Here is a 27,100-nt window from a genome sequence, read left to right as displayed (position 1 = left end):
GGCTGCCCCCTGGTGCTAATACATGCTACAGCATTTCTAATAAGCGGAATCACAAGAGAGGAAATCAGCTGACATGTTATATAAATTGGAAAAGTATTAAATCAACAACAGGCAATACATAAACACTTTGAGTGAGTTTTTGTGGTGCTAGTTCCTAAATCCTTTGATTTGCACGTTTGCAAACATCACACAGTTGATTCACTCATGAGCCTTCTCACAGTGCATATAGATGGGCCAGCAAGAAACATGGTCTCTCAATTGATAACAGGATGGGGTTGTGGTGGGCACTTAGTAGACTGCAGTGGGGGTCAAGGTTCAAGGGAGAGGAGAGAAAGTTAGCTTGTACTGTTTCTGGACAAGTGCATCCCCAGATGGCAGTGGGCATCAGCTGCCATCTGAAACTGTAAAAAAAAAAAAATACACTTCAAGTCTGATGTTCTGAGCCCCACTTTGCTCACCATCTTTGCACTGCAACCCTTCCCATTCAATCCAGTGGAAGTTTCCTGGCCTAGGTTGCCCTAAAATGGCATATTCCCATCCATATTTTTTGTTTGTTTTTATTTAAAGAGGTTGTAAAGCCTACAGGTACCTACAGGTAAGCTTAGATTAAGGCTTACCTGTAGGTGCAAGAAATATCTCCTTAAAGGGGTGGTTCACCCTAAAAACTACTTTTTCTTATTACACTTGCCCCCCACATTACAATACGATTAAGCCTATTATCTTTTTTTTGATGCTGTACATACCTTCGTACAGCTATTCACCCGTGGCTTCCGGGTTGCCAGTCCCGTGGGAGTGGGCGTTCCTAACATGTCTGTGATTGACGTTTTGACCAAAAACGAGCTCCCCCCACGTTGCGTAAGCCGCGTCACGGTTGGCGAAAGGAGCCGAACGGCGATGCGCATGCGCAGTATAGCGCCGACTCGCCCTTTCGGCTCCTTTCGCCAACCGTGACGCGACTTACGCGACGGGGGGAGCTAGTTTTTGGTCAAAACGTCAATCACAGACATGTTAGGAACGCCCACTCCCGCGGGACTCGCAACCCGGAAGCCACGGGTGAATAGCTGTACGAAGGTATGTACAGCATCAAAAAAAAGATAATAGGCTTAATCGTATTGTAATGTGGGGGGCCAGTGTAATAAGAAAAAGTAGTTTTTAGGGTGAACCACCCCTTTAACCTACAAGGTTAAGGAGGTATTTTCCCCAAAACGGGCAACCAATGTGGTGCACTGAACATGCCGTTTGTGAAGGCAGGCGCATTGAGCGTGCCGTTAGTGAAGGCGATCCAGCCGTCACTCCTGTCTCCCGTTCGCATGCGCGGGAGTGACGTAATCGCGGCTCCGGCCAGTCACAGCGCCGGAGCCGCGATACAAGGAAGTGAGATGGCGGCAGTGGAGGAGAGGAACGAGGGCCGCTGCGGGGGCTTCGATCTCAGGTAAGTACTACATAATGAGCTAGTATGCTATGCATACTAGCTCATTATGCCTTTTTTTTCTAGAGGAGGGTTTACTTCCTCTCTAATATATATTTAATATAGTCAGCACTGGAGGTATAGTAGCAGTGGGAAAACCTACAGGCAGCAGCATATGGAGGGGAGAAATCCCATAGCCATACTACTATGTAGGATTAATGGTAAATAAGGGGGATTCCAAAATAAATTTGTGGGTTATTTCATGCTATAACAAAAATGTGATGAATTAAATATAATAAAGCTGCTCCCCTAGGGAAATGGGAAGAATTTATACTTCCAATTTGATGAATGAATACAATGATAGGGGCGCTAATACACAATAGTAAAAATAAGGTCACAGTATGTTAGACTGTGACTGTAACATATAATAAGTTTCCAAACAAGTGAAAAATAGCAAAAGACAATAATAAATTAAATTACAACTAGATTACTAATTGTTAATTAAAATATTTAAATGTGGACATACATAAACACTGTGTAGACACAGCCTATGTCCGCACAAACATAGACAGAAGATTAATGTGGGAAATTTCAATTGTTATTTTCACCACTTGGATTTGTGACTTTACACTTATCTGCCGTTCATACGGCATTCAGTTATCACTGTTCTTTTGGACTGTTTGTGCAGACATAGGCTGTGTCTACACAGTGTTTATGTGTGTTTACATTTAAATATTTTAATTAACAATTAGTAATCTAGTTGTAATTTAATTTATTATTGTCTTTTGCTATTTTTCACTTGTTAGGAAACTTATTATATGTTACACCCACCACTTAATGCAGTCAAGCCTTGTACACACGACCGAGGAACTCGACGGGCGAAACACATAGTTTTCCTCGTCTAGTTCCTTGTTAGGCTGTCGAGGAACTCGACAAGGCAAGTTTCTCCATTCCCGTCGAGGAAAAAGAAGACATGCTCTCTTTTTGGCTCGACGGGATCCTCGACAGTTTCCTCGTCGAAAAATGTACACACGACCGGTTTCCTCGGCAAAAAAAAAATCCCAGCAAGTTTCTTGCTGGTTTTTGCCGAGAAACTCGGTCGTGTGTACGAGGCTTCACAGTCCAACATACTGTGACCTTATTTTTACTATTGTGTATTAGCGCCCCTACCATTTTATTCACTTATGTAGGAATAATACTGGAAATGATAGAAAGTAGCATCTGAAATGGGCAAAACATTCTCCTTCAGTTTGCAGCAGAACTCACAAACAGGGGAACAGTTCTAACCCAAACAGCGAACCCCATTGAAGTCTATGGGAGCTGAACAGGACAAATCAAAAGTGCCCATTATGAAGGTGTATATGCAAGTAATTGTTCATAAAAGGGGTATGGGGATCAGGATACTGCCCTGAGGGACATGTATCAATGCAAAATGTTTTAAAAACAATAGTTTTTTCAGGAGCAGTAATTTTAATGATGCTTGGGGGTCTCCTTAGTCTGCCTGTAAAGTGGTGCATCTGTAGCATGCATAGAACATGCTGAAGCAAAAAAATTAAATTTCGAAAGAAAAAAAAAAAGAGTCAAATCACATTTAACCTCCCTGGCGGTATTCCAGAGTCTGGCTCGGGGTGGAATTTCAGGACCAAAAGCAGTAACCCCCGAGCCAGACTCGGGATCGCCTCGCAGAATCCACAGGCATGATTTACTTACCTTGTCCCTGGATCCTGCGATGCCTCTGCGCTGTGTGATCACAGCTGTGTCCTCCTCACTCGATTCACAGTGCCTGTGCGCCGCAAGCTTCATTCCCTGCGACGTTTCGACACGCGGGGACGGAGATCGGCGCCAAATTTAAAAAAGTTAATAAACACATTAAAAAATACACACACCCTTTGTCCCTAGTGGTCTGCCCAGTGTCCTACATGCACTTTTATCAAATAAAAATTGTTCTTTCTGCCTGGAAACTGGATAGTGTCCATAGCAACCAAAAAGTGTCCCTTTATGTCAAAAGTGGTTTTAGACCAGCTAGAAAACAGCGATAATAAATTAGAATCACTTGCAGAATTGAGCGATAGCGATTTGTGGGGAAATTCGTCATCAAAAAATTAAAAGTAATAATTTGTATTATTATTATATTATTTGTTATAATTATTTATATTTATTTATTGTATTATAATTTATGATTTTGTGTTTCAAATTTCATTATACCCGGGATGTCTACTAGACTCTTGTTTGGACACATTTAAGTGAGTTATTTCTAAGAATTACAGGCCTACAATATAAAACGCCAAATTTCCATGCAAAATAATGGTACCGCTTTCAGCACCTAAAATCTGAATTAATCATACCGCCAGGGAGGTTAAATTGACTCACGGTTGCAATTGCGGGTACTTGGCTATTGAAAAAAAAATAAGGAATAAAAACATTCAGGTCTGGTAGGAATTTTAACCTGCCTAGCGGTATTCCCGAGTGTGGCTCGGGGTGAGATTTTTGTGCTACGATCGGTAACCCCGAGCCACACTCGGGATTGCCTCGCTGGATGCTGGAAAAGGTTACTTACCTTGTCCCTGGGATCCAGCGATGTATTTCCGCAGTGCACGGCGGCCGGATGTTCAGCCTGATGCATTGTGTTCCCCTGATCTCCGTTTCCTGCGACGTTATGACGCACGGGGGCGGAGAACGGCGCCAAATTCAAAAAAGTAAATAAACATAGTACATCCAGTATACTGTAATCTTATAGATTACAGTACTGTATGTAAAAAATACACACCCCCTTTGTCCCTAGTGGTCTGTCCTGTGTCCTACATGTACTTTTATATAATAAAAACTGTTCTTTCTGCCTGGAAACTGGAGATTGTCCATAGCAACCAAAAAGTGTCCCTTTACATCAAAAGTGGTTTTAGAGCAGCTAGAAAACAGAGATAATAAATTATAATCACTTGCAGAATTGAACGATAGCGATTTGTGGGGAAATTCGTCATCAAAAAATAAAAGTAATGACAGCGACAATTCTGCAACTGAGCAAATTTCAGTGTTTTTGATTTAATTGCATTATTTAATTTTTTTTATTATAATTATATTATTATTTGTTATAATTATTTATAGTTATTTATTATATTATAATTTATGATTTTTTTTTTCAAACTTTATCATACCCGAGATGTCTACTAGACTCTTGTTTGGACAGATTTAAGTGAGTTATTCCTAAGAATTGCAGGCCTACAATGTAAAACGCCAAATTTCCTTGCAAAATAATGGTACCGCTTTCAGCACCTAAAATCTGAAATAATCATACTGCCAGGGAGTTTAAGGGTGACAATGTGATAGACTCTTCCGGGACAGAGGCTTTTGGAGGTGCCTGAATGCTAGCCTCTTGCCTACTGATTATGTGCCCTGGATTTTAAGGGAACATTACTCTTTGTGAGGTGTATGCATGGGGACCCTTGGAGTAATGTTACTTTGGTTTCAAGTCCATGTCTCCCCAAGACACACAGACTCTGGGAACCCTGTATAGGGCCTATATGCCATATTAGGAATAGTGACTGCTTCACACTGTTGGGACTCATAGCAGATGCTAATGTCATCAACTCCAACAACCTGTCTGGGGTTGTCTGCTATAATGTGTTTATTGTAAACAAGTCTAGTGTGGCTTCTAAGGGTCTTTCACCCATTGTTATTTGTGCTAAATAACTCTGCTATTGTTTGAAGGAGTTCTGTGTTGATATTTATGATAATGTGTATTGCAGTTAGTGAGCTATGAGACGACAAGGCTGACCCGAAAGGTCATATCTCTGAGTCACCTAGTCTGGTAAAATGATTAGTTAAAGGGGTTGTAAAGGTACAATTTTGTTTTCCTAAATAGCTTCATTTACCTTAGTGCAGTCCTCCTTCACTTACCTCATCCTTCCATTTTTCTTTTCAATGTCCTTATTTCTTCTGAGAAATCCTCACTTCCTGTTCTTCTGTCTGTAACTCCACACAGTAATGTGAGGCTTTCTCCCTGGTGTGGAGTATCATGCTTGCCCCCTCCCTTGGACAACAGGTGAGTCAGTACACTCTCTACGTTGCAGATAGAGAAAGGAGCTGTGTGTTAGTGGGCGTCCTGACTCTCCTGTAGTCCAAGGCAGGGGACGAGCACGACACTCCACACCGGGGAGAAAGCCTTGCATTACTGTGTGGAGTTACAGACAGAAGAACAGGAAGTGAGGATTTCTCAGAGGAAATAAGGACATTTAAAAGCAAAATGGAAGCATGAGGTAAGTGAAGGAGGACTGCACTAAGGTAAAGGAAGCTATTTAGGGAAAAAAAATTGTACCTTTACAACCCCTTTTCTAAACCGGCTGCAGAGGAGATAATTTTCCTGTGAGAACTGCCGAGAACTGAACTGAGAAAAAACGTCTCTGTTTAATAAACGGACACCTAAGGCCGCGTACACACGGTCGGTCACAACCTATCAAAATGGACTGAAGGACCTTTTCATCGGTCCAAACCGATCGTGTGTGGGCCCCATCGGTCAGTTAACCTTCGGTCAAAAAATTTAGAACTTGCTTTAAAATTATACTGATGGACGCCTAACCGATAGGTGAAAACCGATGGTTAGTATGCAAAAGCATCGGTTAAAAATCCACGCATGCTCAGAATCAAGTCGACGCATGCTTGGAAGCATTGTACTTCGTTTTTTTCAGCACGTCGTTGTGTTTTACGTCACCGCGTTCTGACCCAATCGGTTATTTAACCTATGGTGTGTAGGCACATCAGACCATCAGTCAGTTTCATCGGTTAACCGGACTGATCGTGTGTACAGGGCTTTAGACTCATACAGTCTTGTAAAAAAGGGCACATCATGGGAATTATTGACTTATGAACAGGCGAACATCTGATCTTTCTTTGAACAGTGCTTATAAAGGTGATTGCCCCAAAAAAAAATACACATGGAAAGTACACTTTTTTCAATAAATAAAAAAAATATACCATTACATTTATGGCTTTAAATGCTGGTATTGCCCCCTTTAGCAGGAAAGCAACTCCAAACCGTAACATTTCCAACACTTTATTTCACAGTTTGTATGACGTTTTTTTCTTAAAGTGGATGTCCGCCAAACAAAAAAAAAATATTAAAAGCCAGCAGCTACAAATACTGCAGCTGGTGACTTTTAATATCAGTACACTTACCTATCCTGGAGTCCAGCGCCGTCTGCAGCAGAGGACGAGCGATTGCTCGTCACTCTGCTGCCCCACCGCCATCCTCGGTGAGGGAACCAGGAAGTGAAGCGCTCCGGCTTCACTGCCCGGTTCCCTACGGCGCATGCGCGAGTTGCGCTGCGCCATGCTGACTGGTTCCCGCTGTGTACTGGGAGCTGAGTGTTTCCCAGAACACAACGGGGGGATCTGACGTCCTGCCCGCAGTCTACCCGTAGACTGTGTGGCCAGAAGTGGGTGCAAATACCTGTCTTTAGACAGGTATCTGCACCCTCCTCCCCCTGAAAGGTGTCAAATGTGACACCAGAGGGGGAGGGTTCCGATGGGCGGAAGTTCCACTTTAGGGTGGAGCTCCACTTTAAAGTGCTGTTTTCAGCTTGCCCCAAACACATCTACTGTTACTATGGTCAGACAACTTAACCTTTGATTCTAGAAGGTGTGGTCTTAGTCTATATGCCCAATGGCAAATTGTAGTCTTACTCAAATGTTTCTTGTGAACAGCAAATGCTTATCTTAATTGTACTGTACAGGACACAGGCATTGTATTCATAGACCCTGGGTTATAGGCTCATACCTTCAGGTGATTGGACACTGGCAAAACTCCTGAAAACACACCCCTGGGGTGCCTTTACTGTGACCCTGCCTCCTTTTGTTTTTGTTAGTGTCTTGATAGATCTTTGAGCTTCAGAAATAATGGAGCTGCAACAAAAGCTCAGACTAGTGATCACTTTGCCAGTGCCTCATGCGACCCTTCATCTCAGGCCCCGTACACATGTCCGAGGAACTCGACGGGCAAAACACATCGTTTTGCTCGTCGAGTTCCTTGTGAAGCCGCCGAGGATCTCGGCGGGCCGAAATTTCCCATTGAAAAACCAGGAAATAGAGAACATATTCTCTATCTGGCCCGACGAGATCCTCGTCGGTTTCCTCGGTCGAAAGTGTACACACGGCCGGGTTTCTTAGCAGAATACGGCTCCGATCGATTTTCTGGCTGAATTCTGCCAAGAAACTCGGTCGTGTGTACGGGGCCTCAGAGTGCTGGGGCTTCCCAAACACTCAAGCAGGTACCCCTGTATCCGAAGCTGCCTGTATCTCTGGCACGTGGCAAGTGGCCTACCTGATTAATTAAGAATTTTATGCATCCATGGCACAATTTCAAAGACAGCTAACATATTAATACAACTAGCTAATTAATGAATTAATTGTAATAATACAGCTGTCAGGCTCCTCCACTAATCCAGATTCCTTAGTGTTTCATCCTACAATGCCTGCCCTTAAAAATGTACAGGTGGACCTAGAGGAAGTGTTAGAAAGGAACTCGGAAAGCCACCTCTTTTCCAGGCCCACGTGTACAGACTAAACACAGTCTGCTGATACAGATCTACGTATCTCCATTATTTGTGAGAGTCTTAACGCTATTGATCCCTTTCTGTCTCATCATACACTTTTGGATAAAAATTAACTTGAGAAGTCCAAAAACACGTGTCTTGCGCAGAATTAAATAAAAGGGGCAATTTATGAATATTGGTACAATCCAAGAATTATTTTCTAAATTTACAAAACTATCCTATTTACTACAAAATGGACAGTACTGATAGCATCTCACTATTTCTCCAAAAAGGAATATAGGTAATTCGAAGCACTCTTATGCCGCGTACACACAATCGGTTAAACCGATGAGAATGGTCTGATGGACCGTTTTCATCGGTCAAAACCAATCGTGTGTGGGCGCCATCGGTTAGTTAACCATTGGTTAAAAAAAAGGCAACTTGTTTTAAAATTAACCGATGGATTCCTAACCGATAGGACAAAACCGATCGTTAGTAGGCACGACCATTGGTTAAAAATCCACGCATGCTCAGAATCAAGTCGACGCATGCTTGGAAGCATTGAACTTTGTTTTTTTCAGCACTTCGTTGTGTTTTACGTCACCGCGTTCTGACACGATCGTTTTTTTAACTGATGGTGTGTACGCACGACGGACCATCAGTCAGCTTCATCGGTTAACCGATGAAAACGGTCCATCGTTCCGTTCTCATCGGATGGACTGATCGTGTGTACGCGGCATTGGGAGTTTTTACTAGGCTGGCGGGTCTAGTTCTGCAACCAGCAATCAATGCTTCATCTATTTGTCAGACCGCGGCTACCTGGATCTGAAACATGTGCTGTTTCCCAGGATACTGCCCTAACAGAGCACCTACAGTGATTACCCCCTCTACTATACCATTGTGTAGATGCTTTACAACCAGTTATCACATAGTTTTCCAGCTTTGATTTCAATCCACATGTGCACAATTTTATGGCTTAATACTTGGTTGTTAAACACCTCATACTGAAAAATGCCTTACACACTCACCCATTTGGTGATGCTCTGGACAATCTAATTAAAGATGTCACTGGGAAAAGTGTTTGTGTGTTCTTGTTTATGACCACAAAACGATCCAACACAGTCTTTTCCCATGCGGATCAAGCCCATTGGGTTATTCCATGGTAAAACGTGGCTGTTACCATGTTGCAGTATGTAGCAATATCAATCCAATGGGGCTTGTGGGTGCTTCCTCTTATAGCAATAACCTGCTGTTTTTTAAATATAATGTTTATTTTCAAAACAGAATGAAAATGGACTAACAACTATAAATGCCTTCAGAACTGCCTTTGTGGCAAACATTGAACAAGGTGTTGAAAACATTCCTCAGAGATTTTGGTCCATATTGACAAGATAGTATCAGGCCTCGTACACACTACCGAGTTTCTCGGCAAAAACCAGCAAGAAACTTGCTGGGAGATATTTTTTTGCCGAGGAAACTGGTCGCGTGTACATTTTCGTCGAGGAAACTGTCAAGAAACTCGACGACCCAAAAAGAAAGCAAGTTCTCTATTTCCTCGACGGGAATGGAGAAACTTGCCTTGTCGAGTTCCTCGACAGCCTAACAAGGAACTCGACGAGGAAAACGATGTGTTTCGCCCGTCGAGTTCCTCGGTCGTGTGTACGAGGCTTCACACAGTTGCTGCAGATTTGTCGGTTACACATCCATGATGCGAATCCCTTCCACCACATCCCAAAGGTGCTCTATTGGATTGAGATCTGATAAATGTGAAGGCCATTGGAGTACAGTCAACTCAATGTCATGCTCAAGAAACCAGTTTGAGATGGTTTGAGCTTTGTGACATTTTAAACGATGCTCAATTGGTACTAAAGGGCCCACAGTGTGCCAAGAAAATATCCCCCGCACCATTACATCATCACTACCACCAGCCTGAACCGGAAGGATGGATCTATGCTTTCAAGTTTTTTATTACAAGTTCTGACCCTACCATTTGATTGCCGCAGCTGAAATCGGGACTCATCAGACCAGACATTTTTCCAATCTTCTATTGTCCTATTTTGGTGAGCCTGTGTGAATTTCAGCCTCAGTTTCCTGTTCTTAGATGACAAAAATGGCACCCAGTGTGGTCTTTTGCTGCTGTAGCCCACCTGCTTTAAGGTTTGATGTGTTGTGCGTTCAGAGATGGTATTCTGCATACCTTGGTTGTACCGGGTGCTTGTTTGAGTTACTGTTGCCTTTCTATCATTTTAAACAAGTTTGCCTATTCTCCTCTGACCTCTGACATCATCAAGGCATTTCCGTCCACACAACTGCCGCTCACTAGATATTTTCTCTTTTTCTGACCATTCTCTGTAAACCCTAGAGATGGTTGTGCATGAAAATCCCAGTAGATCAGCAGTTTTTGAAATACTCAGACCAGCCCGTCTGGTACCAACAACCATGTCACTTTAAAGGTCATTAACCACTTAAGAGCCGGACCATTATGCAGGTTGGGGACCTTGCCCCTTTTTTGCGATTCGGTACTGCGTCACTTTAACTGACAATTGCGCAGTCGTGCGGCGTGGCTACCAAACACAATTGGCGTCCTGTTTTTCCCACAAATAGAGCGTTCTTTTGGTGGTATTTGATCACGTCTGCGGTTTTTATTTTTTGCGCTATAAACAAAAATAGAGCGACAATTTTGAAAAAAATGCAATATTTTTTACTTTTTGATAGAATTAATATCCCCATAAAAGATATACATTTTTTTTTCCTCAGTTTAGGCCAATACGTATTCTTCTACTTATTTTCGGGAAAAAAAAATCACAATAAGCGTTTTTTGATTGGTTTGCGCAAAATTTGCAGCATTTACAAAATAGGAGATAGTTTTATGGCATTTTTATTAATAATTTTTTTTTTACTAGTAATGGCGGTGATCAGCGATTTTTTTCGTGACTGCGACATTATGACGGACACATCGGACACTTTTTAAATTTTTGGGACCATTTTCATTTTCACAGCAAAAAGTGCTATAAAAATGCACAGATTACTGTGAAAATGACAATGGCAGTGAAGGGGTTAACCACTAGGGGGCGCTGTAGGGGTTAAGTGTACCCTAAGAGAGTGATTCTTAATGTAGGGGGGCGTGGCTATAGGTGTGACGTCACTGATCGTCGTTCCCTATATCAGGGAACAGACGATCAGTGTCACTGCCACACAGAAGAACGGGGAAGGTGTGTTTACACACACCTTTCCCTGTTCTTCAGCTCCTGTGACCGTTCGCGGCGATCGGGTCCCGCGGTCACGGAGCTTCGGACCGGGTCGGGCAGCTGCGCTCGCGACCCCACGACTGGGCTCTTAAAGAGGACGTACAGGTACGTGCTTGTGCCCAGCCGCGCCCTTCTGCCGACGTATATAGGGGTGTAGGGGTCCTTAAAATCCCCCTTTTCCCCCCTTCGGAGCTCAGTTTGAAATTCAGAAAGTCATCTTCACCTTGTTTAAATGCCTAAATGCATTGAATTACTACCATGTGATTGGCTGATTAGCAGTTTGTGTTACTAAGCAATTGAATTGGTATACCTAATAAAGTGGCCGGTGAGTGCTTGTTTAGTTTTGCTTTAAAGGGTTTGTTCACTTTCACTGAGTTTTGTTGAAAATCACCTTCACAATTACAGCATCCTCCGCTGCTCTTTTTATTGCCCTCCCCTCTCCGTCCTTAAGCTGGCAGGACATTCGGAGCATTGAATACATGGCAACTCATGAATGAGAACTTGGCTTTTGTTCCCTAACCACACATGCAGCCCAGTTTTCTGCATTGGTAGGAAAGAGTTTCCAGGGCCATGCATCCAAAGCTCAGTGCATCCTGCCATCTGCAGGACACAGAAGGGAGAGCAATAAAATGCACAGCTGAAAAAGTGAGTAATCTTTTATATATCAGAGCACTGCATGTTAACGTAGGGCACAGTAATGCTTGGGGATGCTTTTGACAAAAGTCACTAAGGGCCAACTAACCCTTTAAGGATACAGAGAAGAGCCTATCAATGTTGGCAGTTTGTTTTAGTACTTGAAATTGCACTGAAAGTGCACTTGGAATTGCAGTCGCTGTAAATCTGAGGGGTAGATCTGAAATGAGGGGAAGCTCTGCTGATTTTATGATCCAATCATGTGCAAGCTAAAATGCTGTTTTTTATTTTCCTTGCATAAAACTCCAGGGTCTTGATAATAACAAATTCCAGAAACCCAGCACCATTTGGCCCAAGTTCTAAACCATTGAGCAGACCAAACAAACAAACAAAAACAAACCACTTTTAATCCACTTAAATTTTTTAGCACCCCATTTTTGTTGTGTAAATAGTTTGCTATGATGTACAATATGTTACTGTGCGATAGGTGCAATTTAACAAATGTCTTTCTAATGTTATTTTCAGTTTCTATTGCAAATATACATAATATACAATATAACTTTTGTTTAGCCTTTCAGCTAGGTTTTGTTATAGTCTATTTTGTGACTGATCTGCAAGACAAGGCAGCCTTATTTCATATAGGATCAAGTAAAGAACAAGACAGTTTTGCATTGCTAATGCTCTAATCTGGCTAAATTACTTTGTTATTCTATATATAGCCTACAAATCATTTAATCAACACCGCAGCTTCTGGCCCCAGCCACATAACAGTTATTGTGTATCTGGATCACTCCATTTAAACCCATGGGGCACAATATACTTTGGGAAAACTTCTCTATTATTTGCATGTATATTGCTCTTCTAGTTTAATCTAAAAAGGCCTACAGCTTTTAGAATGAAATAGTAATGTAAGACCTATAAAAGCACCAATAATATTGGGAATTTTTAAATAGCTTCTTTTCTACATGGGGCACTGTAGGAGGTTAACCCAGCAAAGAGATTATACAGAAAAACAAAACAATTGATTGGCTAGTGAGTTAGGACCCATGCATGATTAATTCAACAATTATTTTTGTATTTACAGATAATTTGTTTCAGTGAGAATATTCATCAACTCTTATCTCTGCCCTGTATAATAGGGAAACCATATTTAGTGTTAATTACTTTCTGTTTATTCAATTTTAGTCAAAACAACCCAACAGTCCACCTACACTGTTTTATGCACAATTTCAATATGGATTTAATGTAGTAATAATTGCCAGGCAACCTACAGTTTGAATAGTTTCAAAGACAGTACTTTATAATGTACAAAAGCGGCATAACAGAACATAAAGGAAAAAATGAAGTTCACATAAAGTTACAGGCCAGGTGCTCAGGCGCAGCATAAGCAGAAGGCCTACATGATGGGGTTTGACTAAAGGCTATAGTAAGGTAGGGGTTAAAATAAAGTTTAATTAATAGGAGGGATAATTACTAGTTATTACCTCATTGGAGGAGGTTAGGGTGGGGACAGGGTGTGGTCCTAACGGTTCCTTGGTGGGAGGCGATCCTTTAACATCAGTTGGACTAGAGGATAGCACTGGACAAGATGCTGCACGACCTGCTGTGGTTGGAGTTTGTGCATCAGACAATGTAGGACCTCGAGAGCATGCTAGCCAACATTTGATCGGCTGCGGTTGACAATAGGCCGCAATGGCTGCATACCCAGCTTTCTGGACTGCTGCCAGGGTCGGGGCAAGTGACTACTACACCTGCCCCAGAACTTCCACGCACTAGGAGGTCATGGCCTCCTGTGCACTTGAGCCCTGAACTGACCCTGAGGGGTTGTCGTCACGCTAGAAGACCAATCTTGGACCCTTCACCTTCCACTGCCAGAGAACGCCTTATCTGTTGGTTGGTGGGGCTGGGAGGAATCCCCTTCACAGGCGGGCCCTGGGGGGGGGGGGGCATGGGTTATCTGCCTGCTCCCATACCCCATCTGTGGATCAGCAGGACCATGCGGGCCCTGGGGGGGAGGCATGGGTTATCTGCCTGCTCCCATACCCCATCTGTGGATCAGCAGGACCATGCGGCCATCCCGGTGAGTGCCCTGCCCGCCGCTGGAGCGGTCCAGCAAGGGAGAGCACATTCGACCAGTGCCAGCCGGATGCCTGGCTACACCGAAGTGGGACTGGTGCACCGCTTCTGCCAGGCCATCCAGGCAGAGAGCGCAGCAGGGGAGGAGGAGAGATCCGATGAAACGCATCGGCGTCAGTGACGTCATCACCCGGCGCCAGATGCTTGTACAGCGATCCCGTGGCTGTGGGTTGCCTGGGGAGGACGACAAGCTCGGAGGAAGGAGAGGTGGATGCTGGGGACTACCCTCTGCAGGGTTCGGACACTGGGCTGCAGGGATCCGGATCAGCGGCTGTTCTGTCAAGTGTCGCAGGGCAGCCTGGTACGTCATCTCTGTGTGTGTGTGACGCCCTTGGGTGCCTCAGGGCAGGATACCGGGCCCAGCTGTTGACTTCTTCTTCGTTGGGGGGGGGGTGTGAAGAACATTGCAGCGATTACTCCCACTGAGGCAGAGAAATACAGTTACTGCTCCAGATGGGTGTATGGAAACAATCCGTGTCCTCTCAGAAAAGCCCAGGTGCCGGCAATGCACAAAGCAAAATTAGAAAGAATGTCTGGACAGCCGCACTCTGAAAAAACCTTTCCGTTGCCTTTTATTGGTAAAAAAACTATGGCCCAGATTCAAGTATAATTGCGCGATATTTGTGGGGGAGCAGGGCAACGATTTTGCCCTGCGCCCCTGCAAATATTTTGCGCTGCCCTCGATTCACGGAGCAGTAGCTCCGTGAATTGCGAGGGCGCGCCGGCAAATTTGCCCGGCGTAAGCACGCGCAAGTTAAATGATCCCGCCGGGGGCGGGAATCATTTAAATTAGGCGCGCTCCCGCGCTGAGCGTACAGCGCATGCTCCGTCAGGAAACTTTCCCAACGTGCCTTGCGGCAAATGATACCGCAAGGACGTCATTTGCTTCTAAGTGAACGTGAATGGCGTCCAGCGCCATTCAGTGCGGCTGTCCAGACATACTTTCTAATTTTACTCCCACTGAGGCCCCACCGCCTGCACAGGACAAGGCGGCTGGGGAGGGTAAGAAGGCATCAGGGGACACGAATGGAGTACATTTAAGACAGGAGGTGAGAGAGAGGATTTGGAAAGGTGAGTAAGTGGAGATATTCTCCCTATTGCCCTTGAAAAAATGTAACCTAGATAAGGTTAAGCTGTATGAGAGTAAGAAGGAGGACAAGGAAAAAAAAACAGAATTATCGGCTAATTCCCAGGATGTTTAGTAATTGGCTCCAGGCGTTTAATATTCTGACCAGTGTTATAGGCGAAAAGTCTCCCGAACAGTGCTCGGCACTTTTTTGCTATTTAGATTCCATTAGTGAGGCTCCACGGGTGTATGGGGGTGTGGCCCGGTTGCGGTACGATGAGTAGTTCAGGCAGCGGAAGGCGCTCAGGTCCTCCTTGAGGTGGGACCACAAATATATTAGTTTGTGGATGAAGCTCATGACTCAGACGTGGACCCCTAGTGCTCCCTTTAAAGGTGGGCTGGTGGTGGTCCATCAACCTCGTCACCATCGACCAGAAAGTGCAAGGGTTTCTGTTGGCAGTTCAACGAGGGGACCTGCAGATTTGGGGGATCCTATTGTTTTCACCATGAATGCTACAGCTGCAGAGGTTCCCATCCACTCATGAAGTGCTTCAAACAAGGGTAAGTCCAGTGAGGCTGGCAAGAGGGAAGACTCCGGTGCAGGTGGAAAAGTTGGCTCCCTTCCTAAGTAGGTATTCCGACCTGGCGGCGGCGCATCTTCTTTTCCAGAGTTTTTCCTGAAGGTTTCTTGATCCCCTGCACATTGTCCAGCATTCCTATAGTTCCCACTGTTTCCTGTTTCTTGTTGAGGCTTTTAGCTCATTCTTGGAATGGGTGGTGAAGGATGTGTCAGGCTTGCATTCTATATTGCGTTTCCTTAGATATCTGGTGCTTCAGTGTTTGTGTCTGAATTGTTATGTTTCTGCAGTGCATATGCCGTGAACAGCAATGTGGCTGATGCGTTGTCTTGCTTGCAGTGGGACAGATTCCATATGTTGGCGCCAGAAGCGGAGCAGCATGGAGTGCCTTGCCCTGACCACTTGTGGGACATTGCCTTCGAACAGTAGCTGGGCTACTTCAGAATTTGTTGTGCCTGGCCACTTGGAGCGCTTTTTAAAAGGTCTGGGGGAATGGCAAGTGCTGGTGAATGAGGTAGGCGGTTGTTGTGGTGATGACAACCATTTGTGCTTATTACTGTATTTCATTGGCAGGAATGTGGAGGACGGGGCCTCTTTTTCCAAGTTGGGTCAGAAAATGGCCAGCTTAGCCTTTTGGTTTCAGATGCCAGGGTTGGGGATGTCACAAAGCATGTGTTGGTAAAGAGGGTTCTGCAGGGCTACAGACGGGGCAAGGTCTTTCCGAATGCTCGCTGCCCGGTTTCCTTTGACAATGCTGTGGGCCATCTTGAGTAAGTGAGTGAGTGAGTGAAAAACTTATATAGCGCTGCACATGCGAACTGAATCGCCTCTGGGCGCTTGTTTAAACCAGTTCTCCTCTGACCTCAGAAGATATGGGTTTTGATCTTTCTCCTAAAGGCCAAGTGGTTCTCCTCCAACCGAATGGAGGTTGGTAAAGTGTTCCAAAGTCGAGGGCCCAGGACAGCAAATCTTCTTTCTCCTTTGGACTTGTATCTGGATTTGGGGATTTGGAGTCAATTTTGGTTAGAGGATCGCAGAACGCGATTGGGGTTGTAAGCCTTTATTTTTTCGCACAGATATTTGGGTGCATTTCCCCAAATACATTTATGCGTCAGACAGAGTGCTTTGAAAGTGATTCTGTCTTTCAGTGGCAGCCAGTGAAGGATTCTCAATGAGGGTGAGATTGATTCCCAAGGTTTTTTCCCAGTCACCAGTCGCGCGGCCGTATTCTGAACGACCTGCAGGCGAGTGATTTGGTACTTAGGGAGTCTGAGGTAGAGGGCATTTGCATAGTCAAGTCTGGAGTTAACAATTGTTCCCACCACAACTGCTATGTCCTCTTTGGGAATAAATGGAATAAGTCTGCGTAGTAGACGCAGCAGATGGTGGGATCCGCTACTACTGACCCTATTTGTGCATCCATTGTCATGTTGGTATCAAAGATGACTCAGAGACTTTTGACTTTGGTACTAGGGGTGATGATTTTGCCCAGAATGGGCGGAGGTATCCAGGGTGTTGTCGATTGATTCTTATGATTGGCGTGAAGCAGGAGAAGTTCTGTTTTTGAGCCGTTGAGTTTAAGATAACTCTTTGTCATCCAGTTCTCTGTCAAAGAGAGGCATTTCTCTAGACCGAGATGATGATCCTTTTTGTTGCCGATGCGAAAGTACAATTGTGTGTCATCCGCATAAGAGTGGTAGAGCAGCTTCTGATGATTTCAAAAAGGGGGCGAAGATAGATATTAAACAGCACCGGGGACAGAGGGGATCCTTGAGGGACTCCGCAAGACACTGTGCGTTTTTCAGACATGAATGGTCCCAGTTTCACTACTTGTGATCGGTTTTCCAAAAAGGAGGCGAACCAGGATAGGTCACATTCCGCTACTTTGGCTACTTCAACTAGCCGAGTCAGCAATAGTTTGTGGTCTGGGTATGGTTCTGCTCCTCGGCTTACAACGCTGCGCTTGTTAAGACGGCTTTTGTCTTGGCTTTTTTTGGGGCATTGAGGGTTAGCGAACTGGTGTGCAGATCAAAATGCGGAGGTGGGGGTTTGGACGGGGCCGATGTTGTACAACGGGGTGATGGGGTTTCGCTTTTCATTAGCAGGTCCAAAACTGACCAGCATGGTAAGGGTGCTTGGGTTGCTTTGGGTGGTGTTCACCGCTCTCCTGCATGCCCGGTACAGGCAGTATGGGAGTGGTTAGCGATCAGGGGGTTGGGGTCCGAGCATTTCCTGAAACACCTGAATGGGTCCGCCTTGTCCAGGTTCCAATTTGGGTCTATTTTAAAAAAGAGTCCCCTGGCTTCTCTTTGCAGGACTACTCCTCTTATTCGTTTAGGATTGGAATGGCCACTGAGGTGGCCCGCTGGGGTTTGGAGGACAAGCTGGTGCGTAAGATTGGGCGGTGGGAGTCGCATTGCTTCAGGTTATACGTGCGGCCCCACCTGTTGTAGTAGTTGTTCAGGTTATTTTCGGTGGGCTACCGGCCTGGGTCCTGTTCATGGCTGGGTTAACGTGTTTGTCTGTCTTTATGTTCGAGTTGTGTTTTATGTGTTGTGGCATTGGTCAATGTTATCTGTGTGTTTAACTGGAGTTCGTGCTGGTTTTATGCTTACAGTATGTCTTGTTTTTCAGGTCCAGAATGTTTGGTGTGGATCCTGGGCCATTCCTATGTGTTTTGGGGGGCTAAACGGGCTGCGGTTAGGCCTTAGGTTCGACAGTTGGGTTTTCCCAGGGGACAGGTCAGGATCAGATGGATTGGCATCCTGGGTTTTTCCTGAGGTACATCACTATTCCAGGCTTGACAGGCCTCCGGACGTGCTGCTGCTGCATTTGGGGGACAATGACCTAGGGCTTAGCGTCTCATGAGAGTTGTGCAGGGATATCAAATTTCAGTTCCTGCACTTGCAGTCCTTGTTCCCCAACACTATTGTGGTGGGGTCTGACATGGTGGCTAGGACTTCCTGGCATTTGGCAATAACTTTGGAGCGGGTTAACAAAGCTAGGATCAAAGTAAATAAGGAGCTGGCAAAAACAATTGTCTGTAACAGTGGTTTGGCGATCAGCCATTGGGACTTGGAAAAGGAGCCTTGGCTGTTCCTGAGAGGGGACAGGGTTTATTTAAATGCGGTGAGGATTGACCTTTGGTCTTTGGGTCAGCAAGAAGGTATCCTGCATGCCCATCGGGTGTGGCAGGCCACCCAGGTGTAAGATTTCACTCTGGGTGTCTGTGGAAGAGATTGTAGGGTTTTTGAAGGCAGGGATGGTTACATTCTTTGGAGAATGATGGGTTGGGCCCATCTCTGGTATGGGTGTACCTGCCCTAATAAGGGTGGAAGTAATACGTGTTGGGGCAGTTGGCTGTATCAGCTGGAGAATTTGCCAAACAATTGTCCCAGAGCTGGTGTAAGTTGCGGCTGGGGTCCGTGGAAAGGCAAGGTGGTGCCAGATACAGCTAGTTGGTCAGTCAAGGGTGCCTTCAAAAATCCTAAGACATAGAAAACAGGCAGTTACATTCAGTCTGAAAGGTTATGGTATGTTTTTCTGTTTATTAACGCTTATATTATGTAATAAAGTGGTATTTAATGGTTGGTTATTGTAACAAAGGGCCATTTGAACCCAAGAAAGTATGTCTGGTTTGCGAGTAACGCGGTTAACGAGCGTTTCGCAATATGAGCACTGTATTTGAAAAAATCCTAACTCGGTTTGCGAGTGTTGTCTCGCAAAACGAGCAGGATTCAGGTCAAAGCGGGGTGCAGTACTGGGTTTGGCCTGAGGTGGGGGGCGCCGGAGCCGAACGGCGCCGATCGCCGCCGATCAGCGCTGTTCAGCAATGCTTGGAAAGACACGTAAATACTCAGTTTCTGAGCCTTTCCAAGGTTTGCCGAGGTCAGCCGAGGTGTCCTCGGGCCTTTTCGGCCGTTTCCGAGGCTCTCCGGTGCCCCCACCTCTGGCCGCATACGGTATTGCATGCCATTAAGGTCAATACGGAACTAATTATTTTCTTTTCCATTGACTTCAATGGGGAAACTCGCGTTGATATGCAAGTACTTTGGATTACGAGCATTTTCCTGGAATGGAGGTTCCGCTGTATTTAAATAAAGTAAGGGGGTATTGGGTAAGTGGCATAACAGCCAGTACAGGCATGAATTGGAGGATATAAGAAGTTATACATGACAAATTAATTTCATTTGCCAGAATTTCCAACCATAATAACATACATCAAGTACATTGGCAAATACTTTGCATACTTGAGAGGTTTCATTTTTTTATGTATATAAATACAACCACTATCGCAAAAATATTTTTGGGGATAACCATATGCAGGTAAGAAGACATTGGCGTGAATTTACTAAAGACAAATATATTATGCACTAGAAGTGCACTTGCAGAGCACGTTGACATTGCAGTTGCTTTAGATCTGAGGGGAAGCTCTGAAATTAGGGGATTTCTATAATCCAATCATGTGCAAACAAAAATGCAGTTTTCATTTTCCTTGCATTTTCCTTGCATGTTCCCCTAAGAACAAGAGCAACTGCACTTGCAGTGCACTTGTGGGTGCACTTGCACATGCATTTGCAGTGCACAGACTATTTACCTTTAGTAAACTAATCCCACTGTCCTGTTGCCCCTACATGCAATGTGACAGCAGCTATACTTATAGGGTCTCTTCTGTTGTAAAAATTCTACCTGCCAACATTTTTCATTTTATTTAGGTTCGGTAATAAATCTTTAGTAATAAATTTGTCCTAAAACTTTCACTAAGGCCCCATACACACGATAGAATCTATCCGCAGATAAATCCCATCGAATGGGTTTCAGCGGATAGATTCTATGGTGTGTACACTCCGGCGGATATTTATCCGCGGATATTTCCGAATTCCAGCAGATAAATATTTGTCGACATGCACAGAATATCTATCTGCTGGAATCGGATCCCACGGATGGATCCGCTCGTCTGTACAGACTCACCGGATCCATCCGTCCAAAGGGATTCCCCGCACGCGTCGTAATGATTTGACGCATGCGTGGAATTCCTTATATGACAGCGTCGCGCCCGTCGCCGCGTCATAATCGCGGCGACGGCGCGACACGTCATCGCCAGAGGATTTCGGCGCGGATTTCAATGCGATGGTGTGTACATGCCATCGCATAGAAATCTGCTGAAATCCTCGAGAGGATTTATCCGCGGATACGGTCCGCTGGACCGTATCCGCGGATAAATCCTCTTGTGTGTATGGGGCCTAAGTCTTTGCTAAAGGAGACTCTGCGTGATTTGCTTGCTAAATGTACCTTATAGTCTTCATCAGGGAGTCATGTGACAGGGTGACAACACAGGAGTACAATTGGGATACTGTTGTCAACCCATAACAGAAAAGTTTTGATTTAAAAATATAAAAAAAAAATTAAGAAATTAAATTACCATGTTACAACTTATATATTTTAGTAATTGGGCTTTAGTTTACTTAAATACAACTATTTATTATGTGCGCTGGAAAAAAAGATGGCCTTCAATGTCCGGTTGCATCACATGTGTCCACGGCAGCAGGAGGTTGTGTGCTGACCGCAAGTGCACTGTGCACTCCCAGCACATTGAACTAGCTGTTACAGACAGTTCTTGGTCAAGGCTTCTGTCCAGGAGCCAGTGGAACAGGCTCCTGATCATGTGGCTGTCAGTCACAGCAGTTATATGATACAGAAGCTAATGGTACCGGGGGCGGCGTTAAGGGGTTGAATCAGAAGTCCAACCACAATGAATAAGCCTCCAAAAGATGCATGGGCAAAACCAGCCTTTGCTGCAATGTTCAGCTTTAATGCAGAGATTTTCCACATGGTACTTTTATCTGTCATTAGATGTCCTCGGTCTAAGTGCCACCAGCATCAATAAATCCACTTCCTCTGAGCCCAGGTCATCCTGAACTCTAACCAGCCTGTGACTGCACAGTGAAAGGAGAAGCAGCAGAGCAGAGAGAATCGCCTTGAGGCGATTTAGTTCTCGTTTGTAGCGCTATACAAGTTATTCATTCATTCATTCATTCATTCATTCATTCAGAGTGATTAGCCATTTTCTCTGTCACTTTGCTTTCTTTCCATTTAACTTTGCTACTTCTGAGCACATGAACTGATTGGCTTTTTTTTATATCTGCCTAGAATTTTGCTTTAAAATGGTATAAAACCCAAAAGCAAAATGTATTATACTGCAGCTTACCCATTCTCAGTTTAGGTTTTTTTCCTTTATTTTCACTTGGTGATTCTGCCAGTAAGAATTTGTTTTTCAACAGATGTTTTATCAATTCCAACTAAATAAAAACGTACTGTAACTACTTAAAAAAGTGTTACCAGGAGTTCAGCTTTAATTGTTAATCAATTCCATCTACATCTACTGGTGTATCTCACACTACCCTCTCCCCAGTTTGACATTGCTGCTGTCCAAGGTTGTCTCTGTTACTCCTGCATCTAGAGTGGAGCCACCCAAAGACAAAAAGTGTTTTATGGTGTTCTGTTGATTTCTGCACATAGTCAGATAATGCCTCAGACGATCTGTGCATGCACAGTAGTGACATCATCCAACGATTAGTAAAGTGCGGAGACAGAATCTGATCCTCAAAGGGGAACCCTCCATCCATGATTACATGGTCCTCCCCTCTCCATGATTACCACCAGCTATCCTCGTCTTCATAGCCATCCTCCAGGTCCAGGATGTCCACTTCATCCATGATGGTGGTCCCTGCGAATGGGCAGCCTGCTGTTGTAGTATCCCAGGCACAGCTCTGATGGCTAGAGGCTCCCGCAGAGTAGAGTGTTCACAGGGCTGGGCAGGTAGAAGCCAGGTTTATTGTCAATTCTGTTGTATAATGCCTTCAATGATCTGCGCATGCGCAGTGTTGACGTCATGTCAGCTGATTGGCAGATCAGCTGGAGTGACGTCACTACTGCGCATGCACAGATCATCTGAGGTATTATCCGACGATCTGTAGTAATCGACAGAACAAATCACTAGGTTAAAATGAAGGAAAATCCTTACAAAAAGAGCTTTTGAGTTTAATACCGCTTACATTTTTTATGGTTTAACCCTTTTGCTGCCAGAGCCAAATATTTCTATTTCCATGCACATGGTAAAGTGCACATTATTTAGATGTACTGTAAATATACCAAAAAAACTCAAAACATTATGGGGGACAGTTATCAATTCTGTCGTATGGCAAAACAATGTTAAACAGGGGCAGTAAGGCGCATTATGAGACAGATTTATTTGCTTTATTTTCATTTTCGTTGCTACAACAGTTCGATATAGAATAGGAGATTCGACATGACACTGACAATAGCGATCTATGTCTATCGAATCTGTGGTCGAATGTGCCTAACCTTAACGCTATTAGTCCAAGATTATTCTACATAGAGAGGAATGATTCGACATAGAGAGAAAAGATACAACATTATAGAGACAGTGTTGGGGTAGACCATTCGACATGAACGATGAAGATTCAACGAAGCAGCGAAAAACATACAAACGTTGAATCTGTCATGAAGGCTTATGGTGTCTGTCAAAAGTTCTAAGAAGATTCGACAAGCAGCTAAACTGTACAACGCCATATTCGCACATTTCTGGTCAAATGCTCGGCCCATAGGCTATAGAAGAATTTGAATGTTGGTTGACTAGTAATAATAATTTATAAATATAATTATTACTAGTGTCATACAACATTAGAATTCTGAGTGGGGAAAGGGGCCGGTAAAATATGTAATTTAACGGCCCCTTCTCTTTCTGAATGTAAACACTAAAGGATCGGTAGACCTGTGCACTGCCGAAAAATTTGTTTGTTTTAATTTCATTTGTTTTTATATAATAAGAAAGAAAAAAAATCTGAAAATTAAAAATAATAACTAACTATTAAATTATAGGTATTGGAATTTTTTTTTTCAAATTTGGCTGTTAGCTAATGTAACGAATATGAATTTATCCGAAGTTACGAATTATCCAAAATAATGAATGTGGCATCTAAACAAATGGAATGGAACAAATTAATAATAAATAATAATAATAAAACATTTTTATTAAAATTATTGTTATTTATTATTGTTAATTTGACACATTCCATTTGTTTAGATTGGATAATTCGTATTTGTTACAATCACTAACAGCCAAATTTGAAAGGAAATTCCAATACCTATTTAATAGTTAGTAATAGTTAAGTTATTATTAGGTAGTTATTGTTTCCGATTTTAAAATTTTTGGGTTCTTAGATTTCCGAATTACCGAATGTTTGAATTTCTGAATTTTTTAATTTACGATTTTTTTTATTTTTGAATATTCAAATTTACGAATATTCAGAAAAATTTGTTAAACTGGTTTTCGTTAATTCTGATATTTCAGAATTAACAAATTTGTTGAAATTCGTTAAAAAACGAATTTGGAACTAAATGAATTGCACATGTCTAAGGATCGGTACTGTGTGTTTGAGCTTTGGCGTGCACACCCTAATGCAATAGGCTGCGCACACCTATGAGCAAGGTATCATGGGATTCAGGAATTCACACAGGACAAACGTTCTGTGTGAGAAGGTACCTTTAAGGGTAATCTAAATGCATCCTTTGAAATACCTAGCTTTGCAGGGACTAAAGATAATGAAAGGAGCTCCTTTTTTTAATCTGCGCAGTGCTTAATATGTTTCCTTATCTGAAACATAGGACGTTTTTTAAAGGTGATCTATCCCTTTAAGCTGCTGACTTTTCCAATGCTTCCTCTGCTTTGTTTTTTTAACAGGACTTGCATGTCCTGGGCCACCCAAAAACATGATGCTAAAGCAAATGATTCATAACTGAAAGCTCACCCATTATCATTTAATCTTCAATGCTTTCCTCTTATAACAAATGTTGTCAATATGGAAAGAATAAAACTTACCTACTAAAAGTCAATCATAAAAAATGTTAAGTGGCATAACTATATTTGCAGTTTGTTGGGTATACATCTTTTTTAAAAATATCTAATAACTATTATTATGTCATTAATGTTATTATTACACTGAAATTTGACTATTAATATTGTGTCCCTTTCTTAAATTTCAGGTACTAATGGGAATCTTTCAAGTGGGATTTGTTTCCGTGTACCTGTCAGACTCCTTGCTTAGTGGATTTGCAACAGGTGCATCATTCACAATCCTTACATCTCAAGTAAAATATCTTTTAGGCCTAAGTATACCACGTGCCAATGGAATTGGCTCTTCCATCTATACTTGGATTTATATCTTTCAGAACATTCACCTGACCAACATTTGTGATCTTGTTACCAGCATTTTGTGCCTCTTAGTTTTGATCCCAACCAAAGAACTCAATGAATGCTTCAAGTCCAAGCTCAAGGCTCCAATCCCTGTGGAACTATTTGTAGTTGTCGGGGCGACTCTTGCCTCTCACTTTGGTCATCTCAAAGAAAACTATGGCTCAAGCATTGCAGGGGAGATCCCCACTGGATTTCTAATGCCAAAGCCACCAGAATGGAACCTTGTTCCCAATGTTGCATTAGGGGCTTTGTCCATTGCAATAATAGGATTTGCAATCACGGTCTCCCTCTCTGAAATGTTTGCTAAGAAACATGGTTATGAGGTGAAGGCCAATCAGGAAATGTATGCTATTGGATTCTGCAATATCATCCCATCATTTTTCTATTGCTTTACCACAAGTGCTGCCCTTGCCAAAACACTAGTTAAAGAGTCTACTGGCTGCAAAACTCAAGTCTCAGGAATCATGACCTCTCTGGTCATTCTCCTTGTCCTCTTGGTAATAGCTCCTCTTTTCTATTCACTTCAGAAATGTGTTTTGGGTGTCATAACCATAGTGAATTTAAGAGGTGCCCTCAAGAAATTTTTAGATTTGCCCAAGATGTGGAAAGTAAATAAAATAGACACTGTCATATGGCTGGTTACCATGTTTTCATCTGCAGTAATTAGCACTGAGCTCGGACTTTTGATTGGCATTGCATTTTCTATGCTCTGTGTCATTGTAAGATCTCAAACATCTATATCAACTTTGTTAGGTAGGGTGGAAGCTTCTGAAATTTATGAGTCTTTGGATGTCTACCAGAATCTCAACACCACCAAAGGTATCCAGGTGTTTCGATTTGAGGCCCCCTTGTATTATGTGAACAAAAAATCGTTTAAATCAGCGCTGTATAAACATGTTGGAGTGGACCCTGTTTTGGTGGCTTCAGCAGAAAAGAAAGCAGCAAAGAAGAAAGAGAAGCTAAAGAAGCAAGAAGGCAGCCCTGCTGAGGTGGAAACTTGTTTGCATCTCTACCAGGACCAAATGCCCCTACATTCCCTAGTTATTGATTGCAGTGCAATTCAGTTTATAGACACAGCAGGCCTAAACACTTTGAAAGAGATCCTAAAAGACTATAATGGCATCGGCATTCGTGTTTTGCTAGCTCAATGCAATATGTCTGTGAGAAATTCACTTAGAAATGGTGACTATTTTAAAAAGGAAGAAGGTACCATGGCATTTTACAGCATCCATCAAGCTGTGCAGTTTGCACTATATGCACAGGAGCAAACAGATGATTGTGTGAACGGGTCAGCTGTTTAATTACACATCTGCATTAAAGTTCCAGCAGGTGGTGAGATATGTTAAATTATGCACTACAAAAGTAAAGCACAATCACTTTTAAACTTGATACAGTATATATATATATATATATATATATATATATATATATATATATATGTGTGTAATGGAGAGGGGATTTGCGACTTTAGATGAGGCACATAAAGGAACTGAACGTGGAAGTGAATAAATGTATTGAACAATCATTTAACATAGTCCAGTATGTCAAAAAATTTGTATTGGCAGTAAATAAATATTAAATATGTATTTTGTTTTTTACGAAGAATAACAAACATTGTTATTCTCAACAAAAAAGTGATACTAATGCCGCATACACACGATCGGTTAAACCGATGAGAACAGTCTGATGGACCGTTTTTATCGGTCCAAACCGATCGTGTGTGGGCGCCATTGGTTATTTAACCATCGGTTAAAAAAAAGCCAACTTGTTTTAAATTTAACCGATGGATTCCTAACCGATAGAAAAAAGATCGTTAGTAGGTACGACCATTGGTTAAAAATCCACGCATGCTCAGACTAAATTAGGGGACGGGAGCGCTCGTTCTGGTAAAACTAGCGTTCGTTATGGAGATAGCACATTCATCACGCTGTAACAGACAGAAAAGCGCGAAACGTCTTTTACTAACACAAAATCAGCTAAAGCAGCCCCAAGGGTGGCGCCATTGGATTTGAACTTCCCCTTTACAGTGCCGTCGTACGTGGTTTACGTGTCCGCGTTCTGACACAATCGTTTTTTTAACCGATGGTGTGTAGGCGCGACTGACCATCAGTCAGATTAATCGGTTAACCGATGGAAAAATCCATTAGACCGTTCTCATCGGATGGACCGATCGTGTGTACACGGCCTAAAGGTTCAAATTGTATTATTTAAAAATAACAAACATGTTATA

At 43.1% G+C, this 27,100-nt stretch overlaps 1 protein-coding gene across 1 annotated transcript in view; it reads left to right on the top strand.

Annotated features, from left to right (window-relative positions):
- SLC26A2 (solute carrier family 26 member 2) overlaps positions 1-26,275 on the top strand; it is a 71,822-nt gene extending 45,547 nt beyond the window's left edge. The window contains exon 3 of the mRNA XM_040344507.1: positions 24,660-26,275. Coding sequence (XP_040200441.1) covers positions 24,660-26,171 — 1,512 coding nt within the window. The 3' untranslated portion in view covers positions 26,172-26,275. The remainder of the gene's footprint in view (positions 1-24,659) is intronic.
- The last annotated feature ends 825 nt before the right edge of the window (positions 26,276-27,100 follow it).

Source organism: Rana temporaria, chromosome 3 (assembly GCF_905171775.1).
Source record: "Rana temporaria chromosome 3, aRanTem1.1, whole genome shotgun sequence".
Lineage (NCBI taxonomy): Eukaryota > Metazoa > Chordata > Amphibia > Anura > Ranidae > Rana > Rana temporaria.
Note: the sequence above shows the minus strand (reverse complement) of the source record. Positions and strands in the feature narration are given on the sequence as shown.